The 16,562-nt window shown below is 57.2% G+C and overlaps 1 protein-coding gene across 1 annotated transcript; it reads left to right on the top strand.

Moving 5' to 3' along the window:
• Positions 1-2,742: 2,742 nt before the first annotated feature.
• On the top strand, positions 2,743-16,193 carry ftsj1 (FtsJ RNA 2'-O-methyltransferase 1). Its single transcript, XM_060822593.1, has 10 exons — positions 2,743-2,870; positions 4,567-4,636; positions 6,444-6,546; positions 6,876-6,954; positions 9,245-9,297; positions 9,949-10,002; positions 12,498-12,600; positions 12,727-12,810; positions 15,657-15,760; positions 15,860-16,193. Exons 1-10 carry the CDS (start codon positions 2,750-2,752, stop codon positions 16,094-16,096), a joined length of 1,008 nt encoding a protein of 335 aa, XP_060678576.1. The 5' UTR covers positions 2,743-2,749; the 3' UTR covers positions 16,097-16,193.
• Positions 16,194-16,562: the final 369 nt, after the last annotated feature.

Below are 16,562 nucleotides of genomic sequence, written 5' to 3'. Positions count from 1 at the left end.
GTATGTGTGAGTTGGTGTGTGTGTGTGTATGTGTGTGAGTTGGTGTGTATGTGTGTGAGTTGGTGTGTGTGTGTGTGAGTTGGTGTGTGTGTGTATGTGTGTGAGTTGGTGTGTGTGAGTTGGTGCGTGTGTGTATGTGTGTGAGTTGGTGCGTGTGAGTTGGTGCGTGTGTATATGTGTGTGTGAGTGGGTGCGTGTGTATATGTGTGAGTGGGTGCGTGTGTATATGTGTGTGTGAGTGGGTGCGTGTGTATATGTGTGTGTGAGTGGGTGCGTGTGTATATGTGTGTGTGAGTGGGTGCGTGTGTATATGTGTATGGTGGGTGTGTGGTGCGTGTGGGTGGGTGTGTGGTGCGTGTGTATATGTGTGTATGTGTGTGTGAGTGGGTGCGTGTGTATATGTGTGTGTGTGTGTATATGTGTGGGTGGGTGTGTGGTGTGTGGTGCGTGTGAGTGGGTGCGTGTGTATATGTGGGTGCGTGTGTATATGTGGGTGTGAGTGGGTGCGTGTGTATATGTGGGTGCGTGTGTATATGTGGGTGTGAGTGGGTGCGTGTGTATATGTGTATGGTGGGTGTGTGGTGCGTGTGGGTGGGTGTGTGGTGCGTGTGGGTGGGTGTGTGGTGCGTGTGTATATGTGTGTATGTGTGTGTGAGTGGGTGCGTGTGTATATGTGTGTGTGTGTGTATATGTGTGGGTGGGTGTGTGGTGCGTGTGGGTGGGTGTGTGGTGGGGGGTGTGTGGTGCGTGTGAGTGGGTGCGTGTGTATATGTGGGTGCGTGTGTATATGTGGGTGTGAGTGGGTGCGTGTGTGTGGGTGTGAGTGGGTGCGTGTGTATATGTGTGAGTGGGTGCGTGTGTATATGTGTGTGTGAGTGGGTGCGTGTGTATATGTGGGTGTGAGTGGGTGCGTGTGTATATGTGGGTGCGTGTGTATATGTGGGTGTGAGTGGGTGCGTGTGTATATGTGTGAGTGGGTGCGTGTGTGTGGGTGTGTGGTGCGTGTGAGTGGGTGCGTGTGTATATGTGCGTGTGAGTGGGTGCGTGTGTATATGTGTGTGTGAGTGGGTGCGTGTGTATATGTGGGTGTGAGTGGGTGCGTGTGTATATGTGGGTGCGTGTGTATATGTGTGTGTGAGTGGGTGCGTGTGTATATGTGTGAGTGGGTGCGTGTGTGTGGGTGTGTGGTGCGTGTGAGTGGGTGCGTGTGTATATGTGGGTGTGAGTGGGTGCGTGTGTATATGTGGGTGTGAGTGGGTGCGTGTGTATATGTGGGTGTGAGTGGGTGCGTGTGTATATGTGGGTGTGAGTGGGTGCGTGTGTATATGTGGGTGTGTGTATATGTGTGGGTGGGTGTGTGGTGCGTGTGGGTGGGTGTGTGGTGGTGGGTGTGTGGTGCGTGTGAGTGGGTGCGTGTGTATATGTGTGTGTGAGTGGGTGCGTGTGTATATGTGTGTGTGAGTGGGTGCGTGTGTATATGTGGGTGTGTGTATATGTGTGGGTGGGTGTGTGGTGCGTGTGGGTGGGTGTGTGGTGGTGGGTGTGTGGTGCGTGTGAGTGGGTGCGTGTGTATATGTGTGTGTTTACGTGTGGGTGTGTGTGTGTATATGTGTGGGTGGGTGTGTGGTGCGTGTGGGTGGGTGTGTGGTGGTGCGTGCGAGTGGGTGCGTGTGTATATGTGTGTGTTTACGTGTGGGTGGGTGTGTGTATGTGTGGGTGGGTGTGTGTGTGTGTGGGTGGGTGTGTAGTGCGTGTGAGTTGGGTGCGTGTGTATATGTGGGTGTGAGTGGGTGCGTGTGTATATGTGGGTGTGTGTATATGTGTGGGTGGGTGTGTGGTGCGTGTGGGTGGGTGTGTGGTGGTGGGTGTGTGGTGCGTGTGAGTGGGTGCGTGTGTATATGTGTGTGTTTACGTGTGGGTGGGTGTGTGTATATGTGTGGGTGGGTGTGTGGTGCGTGTGGGTGGGTGTGTGGTGGTGCGTGCGAGTGGGTGCGTGTGTATATGTGTGTGTTTACGTGTGGGTGGGTGTGTGTATGTGTGGGTGGGTGTGTGTGTGGGTGGGTGTGTAGTGCGTGTGAGTTGGGTGCGTGTGTATATGTGGGTGTGAGTGGGTGCGTGTGTATATGTGGGTGTGAGTGGGTGCGTGTGTATATGTGGGTGTGAGTTGGGTGCGTGTGTATATGTGTGTGTGTGGGTGCGTGTGTGTGTGTGAGTGGGTGTGTGTGAGTTGGTGTGAGTGGGTGTGTGTGAGTTGGTGTGAGTGGGTGTGTGTGAGTTGGTGTGAGTGGGTGTGTGTGAGTTGGTGTGAGTGGGTGTGTGTGGTGTGTGTGAGTGGGTGTGTGTGGTGTGTGTGAGTGGGTGTGTGTGGTGTGGGTGTGTGTGGTGTGTGTGAGTGGGTGTATGATGCGTGTGTGTGAGTGGGTGTATGATGCGTGTGTGTGAGTGGGTGTATGATGCGTGTGTGTGAGTGGGTGTATGATGCGTGTGTGTGGGTGGGTGTATGATGCGTGTGTGTGAGTGGGTGTATGGTGCGTGTGTGTGGGTGCGTGTATGGTGCGTGTGTGTGGGTGCGTGTGTATGTGTGTGGGTGTGTGGGTATGTGTGAGTGGGTGTGTGTATGTGTGTGTGTGTTTGGGGTGTGTGTATGTGTGTGAGAGCGGGAGAGTCAGGACCGTCCTCTCAGGGTCAGGGCTCAGCTGCTGAAGATCTCTGCAGCCCGTCCGTTGTGTTTTCCAGGCCCCAGGTAAAGATGGGACGGTCTTCGAAGGACAAACGGGATATTTACTATCGCCTGGCCAAAGAGGAGGGTTGGAGAGCAAGGAGCGCTTTTAAACTTCTTCAACTGGACCAAGAGTATCATCTCTTCCAAGGTAATGACCCTTACTGTATCGGCCTCTTTCACACCTTGGGACTGAGTGAACAAGGCACAGGTTTGGGGTGCGGGGGGGAGAGAGCTAGGCCTGAGGCAGATTGTAAAACACAGACTGTGGAAGAACAGTGGAACGCTCTGTTAAATCTGCGAGAGAGAGAGAGACAGACGGGGTTAACATTTCCATACAACCCCCCGGTTGTAACGAGTAGCGATACAGCCTCAGCGGGTCATTAGCACAGTATGTGGGAAGGGGGGGCGCATTTACTGCAAGGTGAATGGGACACTGGAGTTAGAACGTTTGGTTGCAGTTACGCAGGGTCGAGAGTGTGACCAGAGAGCCGTACAGCACGGAAACAGACCCTTCGGCCCAACCCGTCCATGCTGACCCAGATATCCCAACCCAATCTAGTCCCACCTGCCAGCACCCGGCCCATATCCCTCCAAACCCTTCCTATTCAGATGCACTTTTGTGTGTCGATTGAGTGTGGGGGGGTGGAGGGAGTGAGTGTTGAAGGTGGGGGGTCAGTGTGTAATCGAGTGTGGGGGGGGTGGAGGGAGTGAGTGTTGAAGGTGGGGGTCAGTGTGTCGATCGAGTGTGGGGGGAGGGAGGGGGTGTTGAAGGTGGGGGTCAGTGTGTCGATCGAGTGTGGGGGGAGGGAGGGGGTGTTGAAGGTGGGGGTCAGTGTGTCGGTCGAGTGTGGGGGGGGTGGAGGGAGGGAGTGTTGAAGGTGGGGGCCAGTGTGTCGATCGAGTGTGGGGGGGTGGAGGGAGTGAGTGTTGAAGGTGGGGTTCAGTGTGTCGATCGAGTGTGGGGGGGTGGAGGGAGTGAGTGTTGAAGGTGGGGGTCAGTGTGTCGATCGAGTGGGGGGGGGGGGTGGGGTTGCTCTGTCCCTGAACTGTGTTGAGCTTCTCGAGTGTTGTTGGAGCTGCCCCCGTCCAGGGCAAGTGGGGAGTATTCCCTCCCCCTCCTGACTTGGGCCTTGTCGATGGTGGGATAGGGCTTTGGGGGGAGATTCAGGAGGGGAGTTACTCGCTGCAGGATTCCCAGCCTCTGACCCGATGGTGGGACAGGGCTTTGGGGGGAGAGTCAGGAGGGGAGTTACTCACTGCAGGATTCCCAGCCTCTGACCCGATGGTGGGACAGGGCTTTGGGGGAGAGTCAGGAGGGGAGTTACTCGCTGCAGGATTCCCAGCCTCTGACCCGATGGTGGGACAGGGCTTTGGGGGGAGAGTCAGGAGGGGGGTTACTCGCTGCAGGATTCCCAGCCTCTGACCCGATGGTGGGACAGGGCTTTGGGGGGAAGAGTCAGGAGGGGAGTTACTCACTGCAGGATTCCCAGCCTCTGACCTGCTCCTGTAGCCGCGGGATTGATCTGGGGCTGGGTCCCAGTTGAGTTTTTGATCACTGGTAACCCCCAGGATGTTGATAGCGGGGGGAGGGGGATTCAGTGATGGTAACGCCATCGAACGTCAAGGGGGCGATGGTTAGATTCTCTCTTGTTGGCGATAGTCATTCCCTAGCTCCTGTGTCGGGGCGAATCCTCTCTGCCCCTTGTCAGCCTGAGCCTGGATATTGTCCAGGTCTTTTCTGCAGTTGGTCAGGCGTGACTTCAGTGTCTGAGGAGGGCGTATTGGTCATCAGTTCCGTCCCGTTGGGATACGTTGCAGTCTGACCGGAATGCTTCCCTCCCCAGGGGTACGCAGGGCCGTCGATCTGTGTGCTGCCCCCGGTAGCTGGAGTCAGGTCCTCAGCCGGAAACTCAGGTCAGTTGTGGACGAGGGGGGTCCCCTTTCCCAGTCGGAGTCACCTTCCCCCTCCCCCTCCCCCTCCCCCTCTCCCTCCCCCCCCCCCCCCCCCCCCCCCCCTTCTTGTTTCGTGTATTGTGGAAATTCCCCCGCCCTCACTTCCTGTTGCGATGTAAGCTGCACTGTCCTCTCTCCCTGTCAGCCCCTTGTGCCTTCTCTTCTTATCACCCCCCCACCACAAGGCCCAAGACTGCACGCTGCGCCCCAGGTGGGGGATCACCATGGTCCTGTGTGGGTTGTAGCAAGACTGAGTGCAGATCCGATGGACCAAATGGCCTCCTGCAGCCACTTTGTGATCGTTCTCTCTCAGACCCCGATCCCTGGGTGATAAGGGCTAATGGAACGATTTGCCTTCCTAATTGGTCACTTTCCCTGCTCTACAATCTTCCGTTGACACCTGAATCTCCCCACACAGCGTTTTCCACTCCCTCCGCGTATCACAAAAGGATTCCGCTTTCTGTTTTTCACACGTCTCCGTGATGGATTCCATCGGTCACTTACTGCATAATGACTCATTGTAAATGTTGGCCGTGGCCCTGGGTGAAGAGCTTTTTCTTCATGTGATCGACTTTCACGGCGCAGTTATGGGTGATGGCCACCAGGGGGCTGTGAGGCACCATGTTATTTCTGTATGTAAACTGTCATAGTGCAGTTATGGGTGATGGCCACCAGGGGGCTGTGAGGCACCATGTTATTTCTGTATGTAAACGGTCACGGTGCAGTTATGGGTGATGGCCACCAGGGGGCTGTGAGGCACCATGTTATTTCTGTATGTAAACTGTCACGGCGCAGTTATGGGTGATGGCCACCAGGGGGCTGGGAGGCACCATGTTATTTCTGTATGTAAACGGTCACGGTGCAGTAATGGGTGATGGCCACCAGGGGGCTGTGAGGCACCATGTTATTTCTGTATGTAAACGGTCACGGTGCAGTAATGGGTGATGGCCACCAGGGGGCTGTGAGGCACCATGTTATTTCTGTATGTAAACGGTCACGGTGCAGTTATGGGTGATGGCCACCAGGGGGCTGTGAGGCACCATGTTATTTCTGTATGTAAACTGTCACGGCGCAGTTATGGGTGATGGCCACCAGGGGGCTGTGAGGCACCATGTTATTTCTGTATGTAAACGGTCACGGTGCAGTAATGGGTGATGGCCACCAGGGGGCTGTGAGGCACCATGTTATTTCTGTATGTAAACTGTCACGGTGCAGTTATGGGTGATAGCCACCAGGGGGCTGTGAGGCACCATGTTATTTCTGTATGTAAACTGTCACGGTGCAGTTATGGGTGATGGCCACCAGGGGGCTGTGAGGCACCATGTTATTTCTGTATGTAAACGGTCACGGTGCAGTAATGGGTGATGGCCACCAGGGGGCTGTGAGGCACCATGTTATTTCTGTATGTAAACGGTCACGGTGCAGTTATGGGTGATGGCCACCAGGGGGCTGTGAGGCACCATGTTATTTCTGTATGTAAACGGTCACGGTGCAGTAATGGGTGATGGCCACCAGGTGGCTGTGAGGCACCATGTTATTTCTGTATGTAAACTGTCACGGTGCAGTAATGGGTGATGGCCACCAGGTGGCTGTGAGGCACCATGTTATTTCTGTATGTAAACAGTCACGGTGCAGTTAGGGGTGATGGCCACCAGGTGGTTTTCCAACTCCTTCCCAACTAACCGTGCCCAATTTGGCGACATAACCACCCCCTCCCCCTCCCCCTCCCCCTCCCCCTCCCCTCTAACCTTTACCCCTGATATCCCAGGAAGGAAGACGCCAACAGTTCAGAGGTCAAGATCGTTGCCGTGGACCTGCAGGCTATGGCGCCTCTCCCTGGGGTCATTCAGATCCAGGGAGACATCACCAAGGTAATGCGGGGGGAGGGGGGGGGGGAAGCTGGGCTAGGATGGAGAATGGCTGGCGGTGAGGGGGAAGGGTCTCGGTGAACATATTCCAGCGCCGGGTACGAGAGGGTGGGGAGGGAGTGGAGCGTTTTGGGGTTAGGGAGGCGGGGTCGCGGCCACAGACAGCTCAAACACCAATGGGGGAATGGCAGGCCTCCAGCTGGTTCTCGCTCGTCCGCCATGGCAATCCGAGCTGGACTTCAAACCGAGGGGGGGGGGAGAGAGAGAGGGGGGGGGGGGGAGAGAGCCCTGGGCCACCAACACACTAACCTTTCCCCTTCCTGGTCTTGCAGGTTGCGACTGCTCAGGAGATTATCAAACACTTCGAAGGGCAGGCTGCAGATTTGGTGGTTTGCGACGGAGCGCCAGATGGTATGATAACACCCCCCCCCCCCCCCCCCCCACTGTCCCTGTCCTGGGAGGGTAGCCTGGGGGACAGTGTAGAGGGAGCTTTACTCTGTATCTAACCCCGTGCTGTCCCTGGGAATGTTTGATGGGGACAGTGTAGAGGGAGCTTTACTCTCTATCTAACCCCGTGCTGTCCCTGTCCCTGGGAGTGTTTGATGGGGGGGACAGTGTAGAGGGAGCTTTACTCTCTATCTAACCCCGTGCTGTCCCTGTCCCTGGGAGTGTTTGATGGGGGGACAGTGTAGAGGGAGCTTTACTCTGTATTTCACCCTGTGCTGTCCCTGTCCCTGGGAGTGTTTGATGGGGGGACAGTATAGAGGGAGCTTTACTCTGTATCTAACCCTGTGCTGTCCCTGTCCCTGGGTTGTTTAATGGGGGACAGTGTAGAGGGAGCTTTACTCTGTATCTAACCCCGTGCTGTCCCTCTCCTGGGAGGGTAGCCTGGGGGACAGTGTAGAGGGAGCTTTACTCTGTATCTAACCCCGTGCTGTCCCTGGGAATGTTTGATGGGGACAGTGTAGAGGGAGCTTTACTCTCTATCTAACCCCATGCTGTCCCTGTCCCTGGGAGTGTTTGATGGGGGGACAGTGTAGAGGGAGCTTTACTCTCTATCTAACCCCGTGCTGTCCCTGTCCCTGGGAGTGTTTGATGGGGGGGACAGTGTAGAGGGAGCTTTACTCTCTATCTAACCCCGTGCTGTCCCTGTCCCTGGGAGTGTTTGATGGGGGGGACAGTGTAGAGGGAGCTTTACTCTCTATCTAACCCCGTGCTGTCCCTGTCCCTGGGAGTGTTTGATGGGGGGACAGTGTAGAGGGAGCTTTACTCTGTATTTCACCCTGTGCTGTCCCTGTCCCTGGGAGTGTTTGATGGGGGGACAGTATAGAGGGAGCTTTACTCTGTATCTAACCCTGTGCTGTCCCTGTCCCTGGGTTGTTTAATGGGGGACAGTGTAGAGGGAGCTTTACTCTGTATCTAACCCCGTGCTGTCCCTCTCCCGGGAGGGTAGCCTGGGGGACAGTGTAGAGGGAGCTTTACTCTCTATCTAACCCCGTGCTGTCCCTGGGAATGTTTGATGGGGACAGTGTAGAGGGAGCTTTACTCTCTATCTAACCCCATGCTGTCCCTGTCCCTGGGAGTGTTTGATGGGGGGACAGTGTAGAGGGAGCTTTACTCTCTATCTAACCCCGTGCTGTCCCTGTCCCTGGGAGTGTTTGATGGGGGGGACAGTGTAGAGGGAGCTTTACTCTCTATCTAACCCCGTGCTGTCCCTGTCCCTGGGAGTGTTTGATGGGGGGACAGTGTAGAGGGAGCTTTACTCTCTATCTAACCCCGTGCTGTCCCTGTCCCTGGGAGTGTTTGATGGGGGACAGTGTAGAGGGAGCTTTACTCTGTATTTCACCCCGTGCTGTCCCTGTCCCTGGGAGTGTTTGATGGGGGGACAGTATAGAGAGAGCTTTACTCTGTATCTAACCCTGTGCTGTCCCTGTCCCTGGGTTGTTTAATGGGGGACAGTGTAGAGGGAGCTTTACTCTTTATCTAACCCCGTGCTGTCCCTGTCCCGGGAGGGTAGCCTGGGGGACAGTGTAGAGGGAGCTTTACTCTGTATCTAACCCCGTGCTGTCCCTGGGAGTGTTTGATGGGGGAGTGGGGAGGGAGAGCAGTGTGGAGGGAGCTTTACCTCCAGTGTCCTAGCGGGTGTGGGTATAGTGTGGGGTTTGGTGTTGCTGAGTGATGGGCTGTGTATATCTCGATAATCTCTCTAATATATATTTCTCTCTCTCTCTGTGTGTCTCTCTGTGTGTCTCTCTGTGTGTCTCTCTGTGTGTCTGTCTGTCTGTCTGTGTCTCTGTGTCTCTGTCTGTGTGTCTGTCTGTGTCTCTGTCTATGTCTCTGTGTATGTCTGTCTGTCTGTGTCTGTCTGTGTGTCTGTCTGTGTGTCTGTCTGTGTGTCTGTCTGTGTCTCTGTGTCTCTGTCTGTCTGTGTCTCTGTGTCTGTCTGTCTGTGTCTCTGTCTGTGTCTCTGTCTGTGTCTCTGTCTATGTCTCTGTGTATGTCTGTCTGTCTGTGTCTGTCTGTCTGTGTGTCTGTCTGTGTGTCTGTCTGTGTCTCTGTGTCTCTGTCTGTGTGTCTGTCTGTGTCTCTGTCTCTCTGTGTCTGTCTGTCTGTGTCTCTGTCTGTGTCTCTGTCTATGTCTCTGTGTATGTCTGTCTGTCTGTATGTCTGTCTGTCTGTGTGTGTCTGTGTGTCGGTGCAGTAACTGGGCTACACGATATCGATGAGTACATTCAGGCCCAGCTCCTACTTGCGGTCAGTATTGTCAGAAACCCTCCCCCCCACCCCCCCCCCTCACCATCGGGAACACAGTGATAGCACCACATTAGTGTAATAGGCAACCCCCCCATCTCACCCACACCCCCCCCCTCTCACACACACACACACACACACACACACACACAGTGCTCTCTGTCCTTTCAGTCAGTGCCCTTCCCCTCTCTGTGTCTTTGACAGTCTGCAACTCTCCCCACAGGAGCAAGACCCTCTCTCTCTCCCCGCGGGAGTGAGTCTCCCCGTTCTCCCCCCTCTCTCCCTGCGGGAATGAGTTCCCCCCCTCCTCCCACTCTTCCCCCCCCCTGTCTGCAGAAGCCAGCCTCCCTGTTCTCTCTCTGTGGGAGTGAGCACTGGGGTAGGTTGAAGCTGAGCCAGAGATGGTGGGGGGTTGTAGACAGGAAGCTGGAGTAATCTGACCAGCCCTGACCAGTGTGTGGGAGGGGGTTAGTCTGGAGAGGAGGCCGAACTGCCCCTTCCTGATCAGAGAGGGATCCCAGGGATTCTCCGAGTGAGGTACTGGGTTGGAAATGAGGGAGAGTGTCTCTGGTGCGGGTGGATGAGGGGGAAGGAGGCCTAACTGAGAATGTCATCCATTCCTGAATCTGTTTGCTGTCTTCCCAACCACGACAGGCTCTGAACATTACCACCCACATCCTGAAACACAGTGGAACCTTCGTGGCTAAGGTAGGCACCCCTTCCCACTGCGGTGTTGGGGACTCGCCCTCCCACAGCTCCCGCTCCCTCGGCACTGACCCTCCCACAGCCCCCGCTCCCTCAGCACTGACCCTCCCACAGCACCCACTCCCTCAGCGCTGACCCTCCCACAGCGCCCGCTCCCTCAGCACTGACCCTCCCACAGCGCCCACTCCCTCAGCACTGACCCTCCCACAGCACCCACTCCCTCAGCGCTGACCCACAGCACCCACTCCCTCAGCACTGACCCTCCCACAGCACCCACTCCCTCAGCACTGACCCTCCCACAGCCCCCGCTCCCTCAGCACTGACCCTCCCACAGCACCCACTCCCTCAGCGCTGACCCTCCCACAGCGCCCACTCCCTCAGCGCTGACCCTCCCACAGCACCCACTCCCTCAGCGCTGACCCTCCCACAGCGCCCACTCCCTCAGCACTGACCCTCCCACAGCACCAGCTCCCTCAGCGCTGACCCTCCCACAGCACCCACTCCCTCAGCACTGACCCTCCCACAGCGCCCACTCCCTCAGCATTGACCCTCAGCACCCGCTCCCTCAGCACCCGCTCCCTCAGCACTGACCCTCCCTCAGCACCCGCTCCCTCAGCACTGACCCTCCCACAGCACCCGCTCCCTCAGCGCTGACCCTCCCACAGCGCCCACTCCCTCAGCACTGACCCTCAGCACCCGCTCCCTCAGCACTGACCCTCCCACAGCACCCACTCCCTCAGCGCTGACCCTCCCACAGCGCCCACTCCCTCAGCACTGACCCTCCCACAGCGCCCACTCCCTCAGCACTGACCCTCCCACAGCGCCCACTCCCTCAGCACTGACCCTCCCACAGCACCCGCTCCCTCAGCGCTGACCCTCCCACAGCGCCCACTCCCTCAGCACTGACCCTCAGCACCCGCTCCCTCAGCACTGACCCTCCCACAGCACCCACTCCCTCAGCGCTGACCCTCCCACAGCGCCCACTCCCTCAGCACTGACCCTCCCACAGCGCCCACTCCCTCAGCACTGACCCTCCCACAGCGCCCACTCCCTCAGCACTGACCCTCCCACAGCCCCCGCTCCCTCAGCACTGACCCACAGCTCCCGCTCCCTCAGCACTGACCCTCCCACAGCGCCCACTCCCTGAGCACTGACCCTCCCACAGCACCCACTCCCTCAGCGCTGACCCTCCCACAGCGCCCACTCCCTCAGCACTGACCCTCCCACAGCACCCACTCCCTCAGCACTGACCCTCCCACAGCACCCGCTCCCTCAGCACTGACCCTCAGCCCCCGCTCCCTCAGCGCTGACCCTCCCACAGCGCCCGCTCCCTCAGCACTGACCCTCCCACAGCCCCCGCTCCCTCAGCACTGACCCTCCCACAGCACCCACTCCCTCAGCGCTGACCCTCCCACAGCGCCCACTCCCTCAGCACTGACCCTCCCACAGCGCCCACTCCCTCAGCACTGACCCTCAGCGCCCACTCCCTCAGCACTGACCCTCAGCGCCCACTCCCTCAGCACTGACCCTCCCACAGCCCACTCCCTCAGCACTGACCCTCCCACAGCCCCCACTCCCTCAGCACTGACCCTCAGCGCCCACTCCCTCAGCACTGACCCTCCCACAGCCCCCGCTCCCTCAGCACTGACCCTCCCACAGCTCCCGCCCCCTCAGCACTGACCCTCCCACAGCTCCTACTCCCTCAGCACTGACCCACAGCCCCCACTCCCTCAGCACTGACCCACAGCCCCCACTCCCTCAGCACTGACCCTCAGTGCCCGCTCCCTCAGCACTGACCCTCCCACAGCACCCACTCCCTCAGCACTGACCCTCCCACAGCACCCACTCCCTCAGCGCTGACCCTCCCACAGCCCCCACTCCCTCAGCACTGACCCTCAGCGCCCACTCCCTCAGCACTGACCCTCCCACAGCCCCCACTCCCTCAGCACTGACCCTCAGCGCCCACTCCCTCAGCACTGACCCACAGCCCCCGCTCCCTCAGCACTGACCCACAGCCCCCGCTCCCTCAGCACTGACCCTCAGCGCGCACTCCCTCAGCACTGACCCACAGCCCCCGCTCCCTCAGCACTGACCCACAGCCCCCGCTCCCTCAGCACTGACCCTCAGCGCGCACTCCCTCAGCACTGACCCTCAGCGCCCACTCCCTCAGCACTGACCCACAGCCCCCGCTCCCTCAGCACTGACCCACAGCCCCCGCTCCCTCAGCACTGACCCTCAGCGCGCACTCCCTCAGCACTGACCCACAGCCCCCACTCCCTCAGTGATCACCCCTCTCTGTACGGTGTCTCGGTGTTGATTTGGATCAGGTCACTGACCCTCCCTGAGATGATGTTGTCCTTGCGGAGTGTTTTAACCTGAAGAGGTGTGAGTGAAGGGCGTGTGATATGTGCAGTGCAGACCCGGGCCATTCGGCCCAGCCTGCTCATGCTGACCCCACTAACCCCGTTTGCCCCCACATGGACATTTGCTGGCGGAAGATCTTTCGGGGAAAGGACGTCACCCTGTTGTACTCCCAACTGAAGATCTTCTTCAAGGAGGTTACGTGTGCAAAGCCGAGGAGCAGCCGCAACTCCAGCATCGGTAAGGGTTCACCGGGGATCGAACCGGCCGAGCGCTCGCCTGCAGCGCTCTCTGCAAGTGGATGGGTGCTTTTAAAACCAGGCGGGCCGGGCTCTGATCGCTGACTGTCTTATCTCCCTCCTGCAGAGGCGTTTGTGGTGTGTCACGGATACTCCCCACCTCAGGGCTATGTCCCGAACATGTCAAACCCTTTGCTGGACCATTGCTACGGTAAGGGTGGAACTGCCCCCTCCTGGTCCCCGCCCCCCCCCTCCTGTTCCCCCCCTACCATCTCCCTCTCGTTTGTTTAAGACGCCCCTTTTAAAAAATCTCCCGTAATACTATAGCTGTGCCAGGCTGTGTTTCCCAGTGGCACGGTGGCTCAGTGGTTATAACCGCTGCCTCACGGCGCCAGGGACCCAGGGTCACTTCCAACCTCGGGCATCTGTCTGCGTGGGTTTCCTCCAGGTGCTCCGGTTTCCTCCCTCAATCCGAAGATGTGCAGGTTAGGGTGGGATTGGCCGTGCTAAATTGTCCCCCGTAGTGCCCAGGGATGTGCGGGTTAGGGTGGGATTGGCCGTGCTAAATTGTCCCCGTAGTGCCCAGGGATGTACAGGTTAGGGTGGGATTGGCCGTGATAAATTGTCCCCATAGTGCCCAGGGATGTGCAGGTTAGGGTGGGATTGGCCGTGCTAAATTGTCCCCGTAGTGCCCAGGGATGTGCAGGTTAGGGTGGATCAGTCAGAGATGAATGTAAGATGGTCTGGGAATGGGTCTATGTGGATTACCCTTCAGAGGGTCAGTGTTGGGGTGGTGGACCTGTTTCCATTCGCTTGGGAGTTGAGGGTTCTCTGAGATGCTGGAATCTGCAGATCACCATGGGCCAGGCAACAACGATGGACAGAAAGCGAGTGAACATTCCGAGTCTCGCAAACCCTTCATCAGAACTAGACTTGGATTTACTCGTCTGTGTGACGTTGTTGTGACGGTCCAGCATTTATTGCCCAGTCCCTGGTTGCCCCGTGCGTTGGGGGGATGGGGGGGAGTGAGCTACCTTCTTGAACCGGTGCTATGGGCTGACCCCCAGTGTCCCTCTGAGGGAATGCTGACCCAGCGACAGCACTGGGATGTCGGTTTGCTCACTGAGTTGGAGGGTTCGTTTTCAGACGTTTCGTCACCATACTGGTTAACATCTTCAGTGAGCCTCCTGACAAAGCACTGCTGATGATTCCCGCTTTCTATTTATACATTTGGGTTTCTTTGGGTTGGTGATGTCATTTCCTGTCCTTTTTCTCGGGGGGTGGTAAATGGGATCCAAGTCAATGTATTTGTTGGTAGAGGTCCGGTTGGAATGCTATGCTTTTAGGAATTCTTGTACGTGTCTCTGGATTGTCCTAAGTTGGATGCGTTGTCCCAATCAAAGTGGTGTCCTTCCCCATCCGTACGTGAAGACACTAGCGAGAGGGGTCACGTTTTGGCGGAATTCTATTAACAAACACATTACCTTGGACCCCATTTACCACCCCGAGAGAGAGAGAGAGTGTAAGAGAAAACAGGAAGTGACATCACCACAGGAAATGACATCACCCGCCCAAAGAAGCCCAAACGCATAACTAGAAAACAGGAAACGTCAGCAGTGCTTCGTCCGGAGGATCACTGAAGATGTTACCGAGTGTGGTGACGAAAACGTCTGGGAATGAACCTTCCAGCTCAGCGAGCAAACCTACATCCAGAACCTCAACCTGAGCTTCGAATCTGGCAAGCGCTATATTTCCCAGTCGGGGCTGGGATGGCACCTTGCAGGGTGGGGTGGTGTTCCTCATGTATCTGCCGGATGTGGTTGTGATGGCACACACCACCGCTACCGAGCGTCAGTGGTGGTAATGCCAACCAAGTTGGAGGGGGGGAACGCTGAATGAATGGTGTTGAGCTTCTCACGTGTTGTTGGAGTTACTCCCCGGGAAGGCAAGGAGGGACTCCCCTGAATCAGGTCCATCTCAACCCACCCACCCAGACCCATTCCCCATCCCAATTACTCTACAGGTCCCCTGCCTAATCCACCCTAACCTACACATCCCTGGGCACTACGGGGACAATTTAGCACGGCCAATCCCACACTAACCTGCACATCCCTGGGCACTACGGGGACAATTTAGCACGGCCAATCCCACACTAACCTGTACATCCCTGGGCACTACGGGGACAATTTAGCACGGCCAATCCCACCCTAACCTGTACATCCCTGGGCACTACGGGGACAATTTAGCACGGCCAATCCACCCTAACCTGCACATCCCTGGGCACTACGGGGACAATTTAGCACGGCCAATCCCACCCTAACCCGCACATCCCTGGGCACTATGGGACAATTTAGCACGGCCAATCCCATCCTATCCTGCACATCTTTGGACTGTGGGAGGAGAGAGGTGGGCGCCGCAGGGAGTGGAGTGCATCATTTTCCCCTCCAACTGTATTTTGATGTAGCGCCTGCCCTCCAATGTTTTGATCACACAGCATTGCCCTTGGACGTGAAGGGCCCTGCTTGTCCCTGGCCACCCGGGTGTTTTCCTATCTTCCTGGTGGTGGGAATTGAATAAAAGATTAGTGCACTTTGTGTCTCATACGTACACACACACACCCCATGGGCGCTGGGGAAAAATAAGCACTACCACAGTTAATTTTTAAAGAAAAGGAAAAAAAAATAATAAAACGAAAGAAAAAACAAGGAGTGTGGGAGGAAACTGGAGCACCCGGAGGAAACCCACCCTAACGCAGGGAGAAAGTGTCTCTTCCCTTCACAACGTCTCCTGAGGTTGGAATCGAACCCAGGTCCCTGGTGCCTTGAGGCGCCAACGAGATTGAGAGGTTTTCAGCTCCCACCACGCTCTGAGTGAAAGATAATCTCTTCAACCTTCCCCCTAATCTGCTGTTTGGAAGTCTATCCCCATGAGTCCTGGTGACCGGTGTATGGCATCGCTCGAACCCCAATCCCACCTCCTGTCCTATGGCAATGCCCTGGGATGTGTTGTAGTTTTGTTTCGGGGATGAACGCTGTCTGTTCTTGTCGCTCTGTGCAGACGTGGACTTTAACCAGCTGCAAGGCCCCAACAGGCTGATCGTCCCCTTCCTGAGCTGCGGCGACCTCAGCGCTTACGACTCCGACAAGACCTACCCGTTACAGGTGAGAATCTCCGCTGGCCGGGGAGCGCTGGCTCTGCCCTGGGCTTTGCTCAGCTGTTCCGGTGACTCCCTCTCTCTCTCTCTCTCTCGCTCCGTGCAGCTGGAAGTCGGGCAGGAATACACCTACACGCCTCCCGCTCAGCCTCCCATCCAGCCTCCCTACCAGGAGGCCTGCTTCTTGAGGAGGAACAACTTGTTGGCCAGGGAGCGTGCGTCCGCACTGTCGCCCTCGGAGGGAGCGTCCGCGCCGTCGCCCTTGGAGGGAGCCGCCAGCGACATCTGCGGGACGCTCGGGGGACTCGCGTTGACTGGGGAGCGGCGCGATTTCGAATCCTGAGTGTGATTTCGGAGCCCGGTGTGTACGTTTTTAAACCGAAGGCACGGCCTGCTGTTTTTAAGGTGCACGTGTAGAATAAAGTGCGTGAGGAAACGTCCCTCGGTGTTTGTACACTCTCAGGTGAGCGGGGAATGGGAAAGAGGCAGGTAATGTTACTAACGATGGGGAGCTAGCATTCATCAAACACTTGGTTTGACCCGCCACCCTCCCAATGATCACACGGTCTCCAAACCAGGTAAAAATCTGGCAGGGCTCCTCACCCTACTGAGCTCGGAGAAGGAGGTTTCAGCGTGGAGATCATAACTCCACTGGGGTGGGAGGAGTGGGATTGCTGTCGGAATGAAGGGGGAGCTGTCAGTTCCAGAGTAACACTCCCCCTCCCCCGAGCCGTGGGCTTCAGGCGAAAGGGCGGACCGGCCCTCAGCACTGCTGCCTCATGGCGCCAGGGAATGGGGTTCGATTCTCC

This window comes from Hemiscyllium ocellatum, unplaced genomic scaffold, assembly GCF_020745735.1.
Source record: "Hemiscyllium ocellatum isolate sHemOce1 unplaced genomic scaffold, sHemOce1.pat.X.cur. scaffold_1371_pat_ctg1, whole genome shotgun sequence".
NCBI classification, from domain to species: Eukaryota; Metazoa; Chordata; class Chondrichthyes; order Orectolobiformes; family Hemiscylliidae; genus Hemiscyllium; species Hemiscyllium ocellatum.
This window is presented reverse-complemented; position numbering and strand designations above follow the sequence as displayed.

Coding starts and splice junctions, on each gene's coding strand:
- ftsj1 (XM_060822593.1), top strand. CDS start 2,750: ATGGGACGGTCTTCGAAGGACAAACGGGATATTTACTATCGCCTGGCC. Junction 6,547..6,875: donor TCCAGGGAGACATCACCAAG/GTAATGCGGGGG, acceptor CTGGTCTTGCAG/GTTGCGACTGCTCAGGAGAT. Junction 12,811..15,656: donor TTTGCTGGACCATTGCTACG/GTAAGGGTGGAA, acceptor CGCTCTGTGCAG/ACGTGGACTTTAACCAGCTG.